This window comes from Phaenicophaeus curvirostris, chromosome 3 (assembly GCF_032191515.1).
Source record: "Phaenicophaeus curvirostris isolate KB17595 chromosome 3, BPBGC_Pcur_1.0, whole genome shotgun sequence".
Lineage (NCBI taxonomy): Eukaryota > Metazoa > Chordata > Aves > Cuculiformes > Cuculidae > Phaenicophaeus > Phaenicophaeus curvirostris.
In genome coordinates, this window is record NC_091394.1 from 24,458,915 (window position 1) to 24,474,060 (window position 15,146).

Here is a 15,146-nt window from a genome sequence, read left to right on the forward strand (position 1 = left end):
AGAAACTGCAGGCTAGTCACGGTCACTTCCATACCTGGAACGGTGATGGAACAGCTCATTCTAGTTGTCCTCTCTAAGCATCTGGAAGAAAAGAAGGTTATCAGGAATGGTCAACACAAATTCACCAAGGAGAAATCATGCTTGACTAACCTGAGAGTCTTCAATAGTGTCCTGATTGGCTGGGTAGATGAGGGGGGGCAGTGGATGTTGTCTACCTTGACTTCAGCAAGGCTTTTGACACCATCTCCCATAACATCCTTATAGATAAGCTTAGGAAATGTAGGTTAAATGAATGGATAGTGAGGTGGATTGAGAACTGGTTGGATGGCAGAGCTCAGAGGATTGTTATCAGCAATGCAAAGTCTAGTTGGAAGCCTGTACCTAGTGGTGTTCTCCAAGGTTCAGTTATGGGTCCACTATCACTCAATATATTCATCAATGCCCCATATGTGGGGACAGAGTGTACCCTCAGCAAGTTTGCCGATAATACAAAAAAACTAAGAGCAGTGACTGGTATACCACAAGGCTGTGCTCCCATTTAGGGAGACCTGGACAGACTAGAGTGTTGGATGGAGAGGCACCTAATGAAATTCAGTAAAGGTGTAGACTCCTGCACCTAAGGAAGAACAATTCCATGCACCAGTACAAGTTGACCTGCTGGAAAGCAGCTCTGTGGAGAAGAATCTGGCAGTCCTGGTGGACAGCAAGTTGATTATGAGCCAGCAGTGTACACTGGAGGCCAAGAAGGCTAATGGTATCCTGGGATGCACTTAACAAGAATGTGACTAGCAGGTCGAGTGAGGTTATCTTCCCTCTCTATTGTGCCCTACTGAGGCGGCATCTGGAGTACTGTGTCCAGTTCTGGGCTCTTCAGCTCAAGAAAAATGAGGAACTACAGAAGAGAGCCTAGTGGAGGGCCACAAGAATGATTAGAGGACTGGACCATCTCTGTTATGAGGAGAGACTGAGAGACCTGGGTGGTTTTAGGCTGGCAAAGAGAAGACTGAGAGGAGATCTCATCAGTGCTTATGAATATCTGAAGGGCAGGTGTCAAGAGCATAGGAGGAGATTCATTTCAATGGTGCCCTGCAACAGAATGAGGAACAATGGGTACAACCTGGAACACCAGGATCCCCATCTAAACATGAGAAAAAAGTTATTTACTGTGAGGGTGACAGAGTCCAGAACAGGAAGTTTAGGGAGATCATGGAATCTCCTTCTCTGTAGATGATCAAAACCTACCTGGACTCATTCCTGTGCAACTTGTTCTAGGTGAACCTGCTTTAGCACAGGAGTTGTCCTCGATGATCTCCAGAGGTCCCTTCCAACCGCTACCATCCTGTGATTCTGCGACTGATTTGCTTCGTGTCACCTGAGGTGCCTTGATGTAAACAAAATCTTGTTCATTTCATATTTGCCTAATTATCTTTTTTTAAAAAAAAGTTGTTAAAAACCTGACAAGCATCTTCTAGAAAGAGAGTGAGAGAACAAGAAATTAAACACAGATTTCCTGGATCTTGGGTTATACAAAAATGAAAAACAATTATTTCCCTTAGATCTATATAGCTGTTCACAAAAATTACCCTTCTTAAGTTAAGATTGCTTAATACATATTTTAAAAAAGGTCTTACAATATTTAAATTATGCTTTCATAGGACAATTGAATTAGTAATTACAAACCAATTTGGGTTTCTTTAAAATCTTCCTGGAGGTTTATTAATTTTGTGTTAGAAACATCCCTGTTACAAACCTCTTAAATGTCAAAAATATGCATTCGGTATTCAATTTGGTATTAATATAACATAAACCAACTCATTTTCAAATATGGATTGTGTCCAGCGGCCTGTTTAAGACCACATTTTCTGCCTAGCCATTTTGGAAGTCAGGGTCCCATACAGACTGTCATGCTTAGAGCAAATACCAACGTACTCAATAAATCTGTTCCCCCAGTATCTGCTACAAGTACTACTTTTCCAGGAGTAAGCATGCCATGTGATATTCAAAAAGTCAAACAGTGCTCTCACTTACTTTGACTTTAATAATGAAATACATATAAAGGACTAACATGGTTATAAGAGCAGAGTTTGGCCACAGGACTGGATTTCACATCTGTAATTGAGCAGTGTCAGATGCCCATTTTAGCTATGGTAGCAGGGTAGGAAGCATTGCTATGCATATGCTATGTGAGGAAGCATTGGTAAGCACCTCCACAAGTGTGATTTTTTTACGAATCAAACCTGTATTTTAACTAATTTTTTTTTCCCCCCAAGCTCTGTTTTAGGCTTCCTTTGCAATATCTAGTTGCCTTTGCTATGCTCTTGAGAGGTGCAAAAATTAAAAATATCATTTTCCACACAAAAATTGCTATGCTTGCAAATGCACCCTGCCACTCCATCTGCTTTCCTGCCCTGTGAGAAGAGAGGTTTTATTGGCTTAGTTTGTCTTCAGGAAACTTTGGCTGATAATAAAAAAAATCCACCAACTTGTTATCATATGCTGTGTCTCTTCCTCAGCACTCTGCTGGTAGAAGCTATGCCAATAGTGCTTTTAATACAACTCTGTCCAATTGTACCAAACGATCTAAAACTTATTTAATGTAGAAACCTTTTAAAGTCTCATTGGTAGGTTAATTTATACCATTTTGAAATACCTTTACATTTTCCTAAGAGAGTAAAGGTAACTTTGTGTATGTTAATATCAGACTTGTGAGTAGCTATATCTCATAGTTATTAATTCCTCAATGGAACAAAAAGTAAGCTGTAGACCTGAGATTGATAAAAGGCTTTTGAATCAAGAATGACTTGAGCCAAAATTGCAGGGACCATTAATCATGAGTAGAGCTCAAGCAGACTGTATTGAACTGCAGAGGTTTTAGAAAGAAAGCATAAGTATATATGCACTTTGGGGGTCATAAACCATTGTCTTTGAAAATTTCTGTGCCTTAGAACATCAGAAGAAGACAGATGAAATAGTTTTACAAGAAATCTTATAATGCCTTGAGTGCACCTGTACTTCTGTTACATGCAAAGCTACATTTATGCACGAGTTTGCACATAAAGTGTGGACAAACATGTTGGTTTATATTTCTATTCTGACTCTCTTACTATTTTAGCAAAACCAGAATTAATATTTTAGCAAGAACAAAATTAATAGAGTTTCCATCCTCAAAAGGCTTTCTAAAATGTTTGATGTGGATTTGACAGGGAAGTAAAAAGATGTATTGAACTGTAGTGAAGGTCAGTTGAAAAATAACTACCTCTGTAGTATGTAAGCTTATAGTACCTACAGAGTAACAATCTAATTGCAAAGAAAAGCGATGTGGAGTTCTTTACATACACTTCGATCATGGTACTTGCATGGGGAAATTTACCTTGGTACTAAAAATACAATAATACTTTTAAAAAAACCTCTGCATTTTATGTTCTAATATTAGTCTTTTTTTGAAAAGAAGAGGGGAAGTCAAGGGAAATTTCTTTGAGATAAAGGAATAGCTTCTTTCACCTTTTTATTATTTTGGAAAAATGTAATATTTGCATGAACATTTTAAATAGTTCTTGATGTATGCTAAGATTATTTCCTTTTCAATTTGGGCTTTACACCTTCAAAGTGAGCAATAGCATTTTAAATTCAATTTTGTAGTGAAATTTTGGAAGAACAAATACGACATCTTGCAATATTGTTCTCTTCTTTAAAAATAAAACAAACATAACTGCCCCAAACACAACATAAGTCTCCCCCCGCCCCGGTTTTAGTCATTAGATATACTCCAGGAAGTGGTTTCCATTTTTATTCTAAAAGAAGTCAGCACGTTGCTATTGCTTCTTGTCTTAAAGTTCTTGTCTAATTTACCATCCAATTTTGCAACATCGTCACAGCAGAGTCTTTACCACTTAAATGATAAAAGTTTCAATAGGCACTTTAGTGGAATTACGAAAAAGCTACCACTCTTCCACCATGATGCCAGAAAGCTATCTTCTTTCTAAGTCAGGTCAGTAAACTGTATCTTGTAGGCCTGAGCTTGTCTCAGTGTAATTCCAGAGTAACAAAATAACGACAACAAAAAACTGTGTATATTACAGGATTTTTCTTTCCATTGCAGATCAAGCCAAAACTGACAGTATGATAAATGTAGTAACTTGCTGGAAACAGTTACTGTCCTCTATAATCAAAGGAATCCTGTCCTATTATAAAGCTTAGGTTTATCTTCTAAATTTGTGGTTGGTTTACTTTTCTTTTTATTTCACTGCTGTAGTTATACTTAAGTGACTTTGTCAGGGTTATAACTTTCTTCTTCACCAAACATGTCTGCCAAGATCTTAAAGCGAGGTCCCCAGTCACTCAGATAGTCATAATCCTGGTCTGCCTCTGTAGTAAGGGAGTCTATAGAGCTGAGAGATTCTGCAACAGATCCATTTCCTTCATAAGCATAGGTTGCCAAGGAGTCATAAGGGGGTGCAGTTAAATCTACATCGTTTTCCTGCAGCCTTTGATTAATGAAATCTCTTATGTCCGTGTTATCTTCCACTGGTGGTCTCTGACGTGGAAAACGCAACATGTCTGGCTTTATGTCCCTACGTATTTTGTTATCTTCAATCACTTTGGGATTCCTCAGAGCACCTATGTCGAAAGCCTGGGTGTCCTCTTCTCCACCTCCTTCATCATCATAATGGATAACATTATCTCTGATGTCTTCTTTAGAGGTCATCAAGGTGTCCTTTTTCTTCTGTCTCTGTAGTGCTACATACAGTACCACAATGACTGTAACAAAAGAAAAATGAAGTTAAGGCATGCACAGAAATAATTTGGTGCTCTGATGATAGGTCATTATATCTTTCTTTGAAAGCTGCAAGCAATCAAAGCCACTTTTTTCCTTAGAAGATATGCTACTACTGTTCTCTTAAAAACAGCTGTGCTCTAGCCGATGAAGTGTCATTTGCTCTTTGATAAAAAGTCTAATGTCTTAGTGCTTGCTGTGCTGCTGAAATAAGTAACAAATAATTTTCCTGTTGTCCTGCTTTGCTAACAAATAGAATTGGACAGCACTTAAGCTTTTTAGTTCAGAGGCAGAGATGTATTTTTTTTAAAAAATGTATTCCATAGCAAAGTATTTTCTCTACTAAAATTTTCAAATTTCCACATTGTAGAGAAAAAAAAAAGGACACAGTATTAAAGATAAAAAGATAATTTGGAAACTTTGAAAGGGAGAAAAAATAGCCCTACTTCAGCTTTTTCTACAGCATACTTTAGCGTTTTCAGGGATCTGCTTGAAAACTCCCATGTGATATGGTCCTGAAGAGAAAAAGAGTCCAGGACAGCTCGTAGATTTTTAAGTATCACCTCCTCCAAGGTGAACAGTGGTCCAACTCCATGAGCAGGAAATTAAGTAAAGGCTGCAAGAGGCCTGCATGAATAAATAAGGAGCTACTGACTAAACTTAGAGATAAAAAAACAACCAGCCAAACAAAAAACCCCCCATATAAACAGTGAAAACAGACAAGTAAGTGAAAACAAATATAGAGACTGAACATGCAGGTATGTAGTTAGGAAAGTCAAAGTTCATCTAGTATTGAATCTTGCGAGGGATGTGAATGGCAAAAAGAAGAGCTTGCAGCTTGTACTAACAACAGCAAAATGTGGGAAAATTAAGGCCCACTGCTGAATGGGCTAGGGAACCTGTTTACAAAGAAAAGTCCAACCTAACCATTTGCTTCTTTGCATCTGCCTTTATTGATATGCTTGTCCTTCAGGAATCCCAGGTCCCTGAGAGTAGCAGGAAAGTCTGGAAGAAATGCTTATCCTTGGTAGAAGAGGATCAGGTTAGCGAACACTTAAACTAATTGAACACACACAAGATCACAGGACCTGATGGGATGCATACATGAGTAGTGAGGGAAATGACTGGTGTGACTGTGAGGCCACATGCTATAATTTTTGAGAGGTCATACAAACTTGAATATATGTCGAGATATATATCTTCAAGAAATGCAAGAAAAATGAGCTAGGGAACTACAGGCCAATCTGCCTCACCTTGATGTTGAGGAAAGTAATGGAGAAAGTAATTCTGGAAACCATTTTCAAAACTATCAAGAATGGTAAAGGGGTCAGGAGTAGTCTGCATGGACTTAAAAAAGTGAAATTGTGCTTAAATCATCTGATAACCTTCTTCAACAAGGTGACTGATGGATGAAGGACAAGAAGTATAGAATTTTAAACCTAAGTTCAGCAAAGGTTTTGATGCTTTCTCCCATAAAAATCTTGGAAAGACTGAGGAAGCATGGACTAGAAAATTAGATGGTAAGGTCGATTGGAAAGCTGGCTAATTTCCAGACTATAAGGGTTGTGATCAACAGCCCAAAGACCAGATGGAGCCCATTTACTAATGATGTATACCAGGGGTTAATGTTTTCAGGTGATACAAAACAGGTGTTGTGTCACCAGTCAAAGGGTCCTTATCAACCTGGGTCATGGTCCAACATGAACCCCATGGAGTTCAACAAAAGAAAATACCAAGTCCCATATGTGGAGAGGAATAATTGTATACTATAGATTCTTTTTGCTGGCTGACTGGCTGGAGAGATGCTTGATAGAGAAGAATCTAGGGCCCTGGTAGACAACAATTTCACCATGAGGTCCCTACTGGTCTTTGGCAGAAAGGACAGTGGTTCAAGTACTGTTGTTGAAGCAACTCAATAATGAATACAGGAATTGCAATGATTAAACATTCATGGTCAGGTTTGTGTGTCCTATAATAACTCCTGATTCTGGTAATATGTTGACTGTCTTTTGTATTGAAGTGAGTTCAACAAGAATGACTTCAACTACAATTTTAATGACTTTTGCCAGGCCAGGTCCACAGCAAGAAATGAAAATCAAAAAGTAGTTTTTAAGTTGATCAATGGAATAGTAAGGAGAAAGATGTAAGATATAAGATAAATGTCATTCTTTTAGGATACACAGCACTGGAGATCTCATTATTGATACATTAGTTCCTCTGGGTAATATTACCAGGCTGATTGGAATGAAGGGAGTTATTAAAGAACCAGAACCTCTTTTCTAATCTCAGTAATTCAGTCTAGGTTTCTGTGCAAAGAAGGAATTAATATATCTTCACTAGTTTTGTATGTGCCAAGAGCATCAATCAATGGCAGGTCTGGTAAGGAGCTCTTTAAAAATAATTATTTTTGATTAAATATGCTGTTTTTTAAAATAAAAAAAAATATTTATTTCAACTTGCCATTCAGGAAATATAAATACTGTTCTGTTAAAGGCCTCCATGATAACAGAGCAAATCTAGGGGAAATTCGGATTTCATGTATTCCTGCTTCCCCAGATACCCTGCCATTGTAAATGATCTCTATACCAAAAGCACCAAGCTGTCTGCTGCTTAGTTCACACTGTCCAGATTACTGGGCACAAACGCGGCAACTTTAAAGGCTTTGCTACTGTTATGTTTTTAGGGATCTTAAGCACTTTGCCCTGTAATGGAGAGCTTAGATACCCTGAAGTCTTGGCTTAAGACAAAACTCTAATTGACTTATCTCTTCATGTGGAAATAAGTTTAAGCATTTTTCAAAATGGAATTTCTTTGATGCTGAGGCTCACCCATGGTTGCTTTCCCTCAGGAAACTCCTAAAAGAATAACAAAAGTGGTCCTAAGGAATTGTAAAGCAGGCAGTATTCTTGATTCCATAAAAGCAACCTAAGGTTTACATTTTTTCTAGAGTCTTTTTAGGTTCAGTTTGGTTTGGGTTTTAAAATTCTTCAGAATGGACATATTTGTTACTAATTCCTGTTCCACAGGAAGTATGATGGTTTGGCACTCTCATTCTGATTTGAAACAACATTTTTCTCACAGCATAAATTTTTACACAGGACAGAAATTCTGACTTTTACCCACTGCTACTTGTAAGCTATTTATGTAACCCTAAGCCTGTAGTACTGTACTTAAGGGCTAAAGTAGTAGATTAGCCAAATGCAAAGACGTATCCGTATATTATAGTCTGTCTGCAGCTATGTTTGCTTATGCATTAAACCTACATAAGGAGTAGCATGAGTTCTAGTAAGCCCACTAGTATCGAGAAGAGGCAGAATTGACCTGCACATTGTGCCCGTGTAAGCTACAAAGTTGTTTTTATTTCATTATCGGTTCATTAAGGCTATATTATAAGTAGGATGCATGTGATATTGACTGATTTGGGCATGCTGTAAATAAGGCAATACTTAAATATAACATAGGTTAAATGACAATGCTACCTTATGTAATCTATGTCTACCTAAAATTAAAATGCTGCTGTAAAGTGTTATATGGTCTAGCCAGTCATAGTCTGCATTACAATTATTTTCTCCTCTCTCATTTCTTTATTCTCCTTTTCTTCAAGTTGGCATGAAGAATTAAAAACCTCCCTTATTGTTATTACTGTCATTAGGACTTGTCTGCCTTAGAGATAATATAAAAATACTAATTCTTCAAGGAAACTATTTAAACAAAACTGTTGCAGAGAAAAACATATGGATTGGTTTCCACTGAAAGCTGGTTCTCTTCATAAAATAAGAGATTTGTAGATGTTAGCACATTCACAGTCATGGTCACTGATTTGAGATGCTTTTCTAGAAATGTAGAAGCATAAAAGTTCTCATAAGCTACCACAGATTTTCAATGTCTTTTGTTAAACAATAGATGAAGCTAATAATAACACAAATAAAGGTGAATAGTCACAGTAACGTACTTTACATAGTTTCATGAGAACTAACCTAGAAGTATAACAATACACAACAAGATTGCAATCAGCGCTCCTGTGCTGAGGCCTACTGGTAAGAAGATTGCTTCCACATTGCAGGATAGGATGGTACCGTCAGAATCACATCTGCAAACACGGATAGTCATTGTGTTTGTGCTGCTCTGGACAGGGTAACTGCTATCTTCTATTACTACTGGAAGAAAGTACAGCTCTTGCTGCCTTCTGTTGTAATCATTTCTCCTGGTTTCAATCCCAGCTGTGTTGTCTGTAAAACATGACATAGTCATTGTAGGACTTTTATTGTGTACTTAAAATGCACCATTTTAGTTTGTATCAACCTTAGTAATAGGCAGCTATTCTATTTTTGAAACTTAGTGAATGGCATGCTTTATGTAATTGCTTTATTTTACCATTACAGAAGGTATTGTATTCTGACTGGTAGAACTCTTTTTTCACAGAGCATTACATAATATTCCATTTCTTATAAACTTTTTAGCTTGACAGCTCAAATTTCAAAGAAGACATAAGTAATAATTAAAAAAAAACCACTACAGTTATTAGATTAGGAAGACTTCGGTATTTCTGTCCTCTTTATCTCCTTCTATTCCGAGTCTGTTGTCCAAAGGACTTTGATTGCACATGGCTTTAGAATCAAGTCTCTATTAATAGTCTCTCTTTAAAACTGAAAGTAATGTACCTACACAAAGTGCACAACCCCTTCAACTTTCACGTTCCATTAAAAATAAGTACAGAAATGAACTGAGTACTTTGTAATCAGTATATTTTCAATTGATTAGTTATGAATGTGTTCGGAATTCCTGGAAGTTACATTTTGTCATTCCTTCCCTGTAGATATTCAGTTGTTGCTGCATTTCTTGAATCAGAGTAGCTAGGAAATTATATGTAGATTAAAGAATTACACTGAAAGAAAAACCAAAATAAAATCAGCAGGGAATTAACTGGCTGACAGATCTGAATGGAAGTAGACTGACAGAGTTATCCGTTTGCCATCTCACTCACGTGCTTTACTATATCTTTAGAATATCTTTAGAATTTGCTGTACATGTTATGAATTTTATCCCTTCATAGTTTTTTGTCACTAGGTAGAAGGATTAAGGGCTCTGAACTCAGCACTGAAATACTTGTGTGCAGTTCTGATAAAGGATAATAAGAATGTACTCTTAAATATTCAAAATCAGATAAGATACGGTATGATCAGACACCATTGAGAAAGCACTTGACTGACAAAATGTTTATTTCCCCTTTTTATGAAAATCAAACATGGCACATGGATGTGTTCAGTATCATTTAGCTTTGAAGAAGGAAAATGTCTCAAAACTGTTTGAATCAAACCGACTTACATATTCAGTTTTGTTCTTTCTATGGTTAATCATCTGCACTGCATAAAGAGTTTTAGATCTAAGTTGAAACCATCCAACTTAAACTTATTCCTATTCTTATTTCTATTTCTACTAATAGAACTAGTCCTGTTCTTTTTTAGTTCTTATTGCAGTGTTGAAGATCACTTTAATAAGTTACAATGCAACAAAATGAATTTCCATTCTCCCTTGAGAAGAATCAAACAGATTGAGCTCTTAAGTCTTTGATTTTGAATATGTCTTGTTGCTTTTCTACGACCTCTTTCAGTTCTTCAAGGTTCTTTTCAAAATATGGACACAGGTATGAGTTTCAACTCTAGCAGCCTGAAGCTACAGTCTGAAACTGAGACAGCTTCTTGTACTTCGGTCAATTGGCAATAAACTTGTTTTCAGGATACGTCTGATAATCCGGAAGGAAGGGAAATTTTCTCTCCCACATGAGCAACTGAGTGTGCTCAACAGGGAAGCAGCCCTCTAGGGAGGAGCATGAGGGCAGAAGACTGGAAAATCGAAGGTGAGCACTTTAGCCAAGACTTCCTATTTCTATTCACAGCTGGTAGACTCATCTCAGCGCTGCTGAAGGCAAAGCCTAGAAACATTATATTTCCCTGTGTTTATGTTTATAGAGGTTCCAAATGGTAACCTTGAACTTCTGTCTTGCTTCTGGCCTCATTAAATTATATATTGAAGAAGTATAGAACCTGGAAACGTTTATTCTCTTAGGTGCATGAGAAACATATTACACCTCTTGTAATGATACACCCCCCATGTTTTTTAGCTCTATGTAGTAGCACTGTTTATTTGGCTTCTTGATGTGTTTAAAAGTGGCAAACAAAACCTTTATTTGTGACAGCGTTAAGTGTAGCACACTGAACAAGATTGTTTCTTCAAAAAAATTAAAATTCTATTTACAAAGTACATGCTTGGTACTAATATAATTACTAACCCAAAAGATAATGGCATTTATGTTTTAAAAAGGTTTCTGTAGTGAAAGCAAAGTTGTGTTATTATACCTCTGAATTGTGTACAGAGCAAACCTTCCAGCTTTCTGTCAAACAAAAGTCAGAAAATATTAAAAATATTGTACAGAATTTCTGTTTGGAAGGATTTTTTTTCCCGAGAGATCTGTAAAACAATAAAAAAAATGAACAAGCCTTTTATGGATGGAAAATATTTCACAAAAATATATTTTTCTGTCCTTATGTATCAATAAATAATGTGCTTCTTTCTTCTTTTTCAGTGCTAAAAAATCCTTTTAAGAGTGTTGTACGTAGGTACACATACATGAAAATATTTGTGCATGAAAAATTGTGTATCTTGATAGTCTCTAATTCCATTTGTTATGGGAATATTATGTATGCTTTTATACAGTAGAGAAAGTTTGTTAATAGGCTACTGAGATCCAAAGTTGTTTTGGTGTCTACATTACTGGATTAAATGGGGAAATTTAACTATCTATTAATATATGAGCAATTTCCCCTCTAAACTTGTATGCTAAGCACACTTCACAAAAGCTGTAAATGAGAAAGGTCATCAAGTTTAATTAATTTGGAGCCTTTTTAAATTTAATGATTCTTTTGAGGAATTAAATATGTTGAAATGACTTGAGAAGAACTGGAAGACTAACATTTAAAACAACAGTTCGTAATTATTTTTAAAAAAAACCTTGGTGAAATTAAAAGATATCTTAGTAAACAGGCAGAAAGAAAGAAATTAAAGCTCTTATTTTAAAGAAGTCTTGACCAAAAGAGCAAAGGTATTTAGAAATACACAGTATTCATGTTATAAGACTATGTAATTAAGAAGGTACTACCCATATGGTCCTTCATAAGTGTTGAAAAACAAAATGATAAAAATAATTAATGTAAAATATAAGGAAGCTCTTAACAGGTTTATTTTCTTTCTTCCATTAAGATATAAAGAACTTTTTTTTTGTTTTTAATTATAATCATACAAAGTTCATCATGCTTCAAGCTCCAACTCCTGATGGAGAAGAGTCTGAACTATTTGTTGTAACAAAGGGAACCCCATATACAGTTACAGAAATAGCTAAATTGCAGGAGCGTGAAAGAGGGACATGGTCTCTGACTCACAGGACAGCCTATTGGGCGGGAGGAATTTATTCTTTGGAAAGGGGACATCTATTGACATCCCCACCCTTGGGATCAGCCACCTCACTGAAACCATAGAAGAGGCAACTTGCTAGCAGTTGATGTATAATAAGACAATTGGTTCCCTGTCAGCCTTCCCTGATGTTAATGTTTGCAAATCCATATAAAATAACCCCCTTAATTAAAGGTTTTCCTGACTCCTTAAAGTTTGATGTGGTGCAAGTTCAAGATTGGTTAAGGACTCCTATGGGGGGAGGACCTTTGGCAGGGCCAAGTGTCACCTGGGGAGAAATTGGCTGGGAGTTGATTAACTACAGTTAGCATGTGGGATACGTAGGCATGGAAGGAAAGTCACAGGTGGTGATCTGGCAGGCTGAGGCAGGGTTAAAAATTGTGCATTCTTGGGACAAAATACTGATGGGGGGAGTTTCATGGACTTATTTATGGAATGAGGGTCTGAGAAAAGGCATTCCACAAGATTTAATGGATGGCCTGTCCCTATCTAATTGGCATTTGTTGGTAAAAATGTGGAAGCCACCAGACAAGGGCCCTCCTAGAAGGGAAATTATACCCCCAGCCCCTGCACCCTTTTACAAGGTGGATTGTTCCCTCTTTTTAAAACAAGTCCTGTTAGGACTGAATTTCTCTCTTTTCTTCTTTTTCAGGGGGAACTTCAGAACTGAAAGCCAAGAACCCACAATGGAGTCACATGGATCAAGGGACTCATGCTGTTCTGCCCTCTCTGGCTGAAGAAGGGCTGAGATTTTCTGTTACTCCTGATGTTTTACTCTTTGTATTTAACATGACCAGTTCAGCTTCCTTTACGGTTTTACAGATTTTGGTAAAACAACAGCTTCTCTAATTTGAATTTTTCCTTTCCCAAGGAATGGTGCAATCTTTATATACCCTCTGTTAATATTTTTCTTACTCCTCGTGAAGTGAAAACTAATCCAAAAATATTATTAATCTTGATTGCTGGTTTTACATTTTTACTGGATGACTTAGCTGTTATACACTGCATGATCATCCATGCCTTCTGCTCTTGCTTCTTTATACTTCTATGCACCGTGTAAGGATCACTACTCTAAACAACCAGAATTTGAATTCTACGACAATTGCTTAAGCAATGTGGTGGAATGCAAAGGTTAACATCTTTATTTGTATTTTTCTGTATGTCTTAAACACTGTTTTGGTGCAAGACTGTGAGTGTGCTTGGGTTTTTGAGCAGTTTGGCAGCAGCAGAGGAAAGAGGGGGAGGTTTGGGAGCAGGCACTGTCCCACCTCATCCCCACCCATCTTATAGTGTGGCTCCTAGTGCACAATGAGCTGTCCTATGCTGCTGTGGCTGAGCGATTTCCACATGCTGAAAAGGCAGAAACCCTTGACTGCCCATGTGAGCCCAAAGGGTTTACACAGGGGTTATTCTGGCAAGGGTCCATTGAACTGCCAGTGATCCCTGGAGCTGCTAGACCCAGTTAAGTACTTTCCTGAAGAAACTTCCACACATGCCCCAATTCATGGAATTCAAGAACTTTCCATGCAGAGAAAAGGCAAAGGTGTAGCGAGACCACTCTGCATATGCTAATAGGGGATGGAGATCCTCTGGAAATAATCTCTACTAAGGAGCACATGTGCGCACCCTCTGCCCCTTGGACTATGTTTCCTGACAGAACCTGCATTGGACTTCATTGAGGTGGCGATTATTTTTCTTATCTTTCTCTTTTTCCTGTTACTTCTCTTCTTTCTCTGTCTCTGCCTCGTTTTCTCCTTAGTCTCTCTCTTACACTGACATATAAGCTCTTCCGGAGGTACTGAATAATAAAAGGAAGAATTTAAAACAGTTAATGGTGGTTTTGCAGGTCTGTAGTAAAATTTCAGCCTTTGGTGTTCTGACAATTCCTGCCCCCTAAAAGTGAGAAAAAGTGAAAGACCTGAATTTATGTTAATATGTATTAAATAGTTTAACAGTTAGAAATTATATTTTTTCATTGTAATCACACCCTGCTGCTCTGAAAGAGAGATATGGGTAAACAACTTACTTCTGTAGTCATGAACTGTGAAATTTGGTTTGTTGGAAGCCTCTGCTGGCAGTCTGAAGGAAAATCTTTGCCCAGCTGGTGACAAATCTTTGTCTACTGCGGTGACAGTCTGTATTACCTGAAACCAGATTAATTCCGAAGTCAGTTCACTCTTAGAAGAAGCAGTTCTGTAGAAGTGCAAAGTACAATGAAACAATGGAAGTGAAGTCCTGCTGGATTACTCTCATTCCCCTAATATATTGGATAATGTAGACAAGAAGTCTGAATACTATAGTCTCCAGAAGATTTGTGATGTCTCAGAAGGTCTTGCTTTGACATATCTGAAGAAAATCAGAAAGTTTTACCCTACATTCATGGCAGAAGTATTTAGTATTTGGGTTTTTGAATCAAAATAATGGTAATTCTTTTCAGATGAGTGATTACTTAAAGACAGTTCACTTTATCTACTACTCCTATTATCACTGTTGCAACTGGTACATGTTGTAGTACTTCACAAAGCTTCACCCTAATTTTGAGAGGGTTCAAAGGTGTGCACCATCTAGATGTAAGGAAATTTTTGGGTCCCAGAATTCTATCTGCTAAATTTCAGGTAAGCACAGTGCATTTAAAATGTTTCATAGTAGGATTGCCAATGATCTTTTAAAAAAAGAAGGCATTTTTTGTGTAACAAAGGTCTAAATATTTATAATTTTTGATAGCTTATTTCTTGTCTGTCTTCCATGTAAAATGGTCCCCTTGCTACTGCTCGTGTCTGGATGAATTGCTAACTAGAAATATCTTATAAATTAAGTTAATTTAGGTTCTATGGTAGTTAGTTGAATGATAAAGAAAAAATCAGTAAGACAGAAATACCATATAAAGTCATCAACAAATCTGTAA

The 15,146-nt window shown here is 37.1% G+C and overlaps 1 protein-coding gene across 4 annotated transcripts in view; it reads right to left on the reverse strand.

Annotated features, from left to right (window-relative positions):
• Positions 1–3,424: 3,424 nt before the first annotated feature.
• The window catches only part of CDH12 (cadherin 12), a 360,422-nt gene continuing 348,700 nt past the window's right edge, over positions 3,425–15,146 (reverse strand). For 3 of the 4 annotated variants that reach the window (XM_069853514.1, XM_069853516.1, XM_069853513.1), the window contains exons 10-12: positions 14,268–14,385; positions 8,752–9,003; positions 3,425–4,758 (exon numbers count right to left, since the gene is read on the reverse strand). In XM_069853514.1, the coding sequence (XP_069709615.1) occupies positions 4,259–4,758; positions 8,752–9,003; positions 14,268–14,385 (870 nt within the window). In that variant the 3' untranslated portion in view covers positions 3,425–4,258. The remainder of the gene's footprint in view (positions 4,759–8,751; positions 9,004–14,267; positions 14,386–15,146) is intronic. The other variant, XM_069853517.1, reaches the window with a different exon arrangement.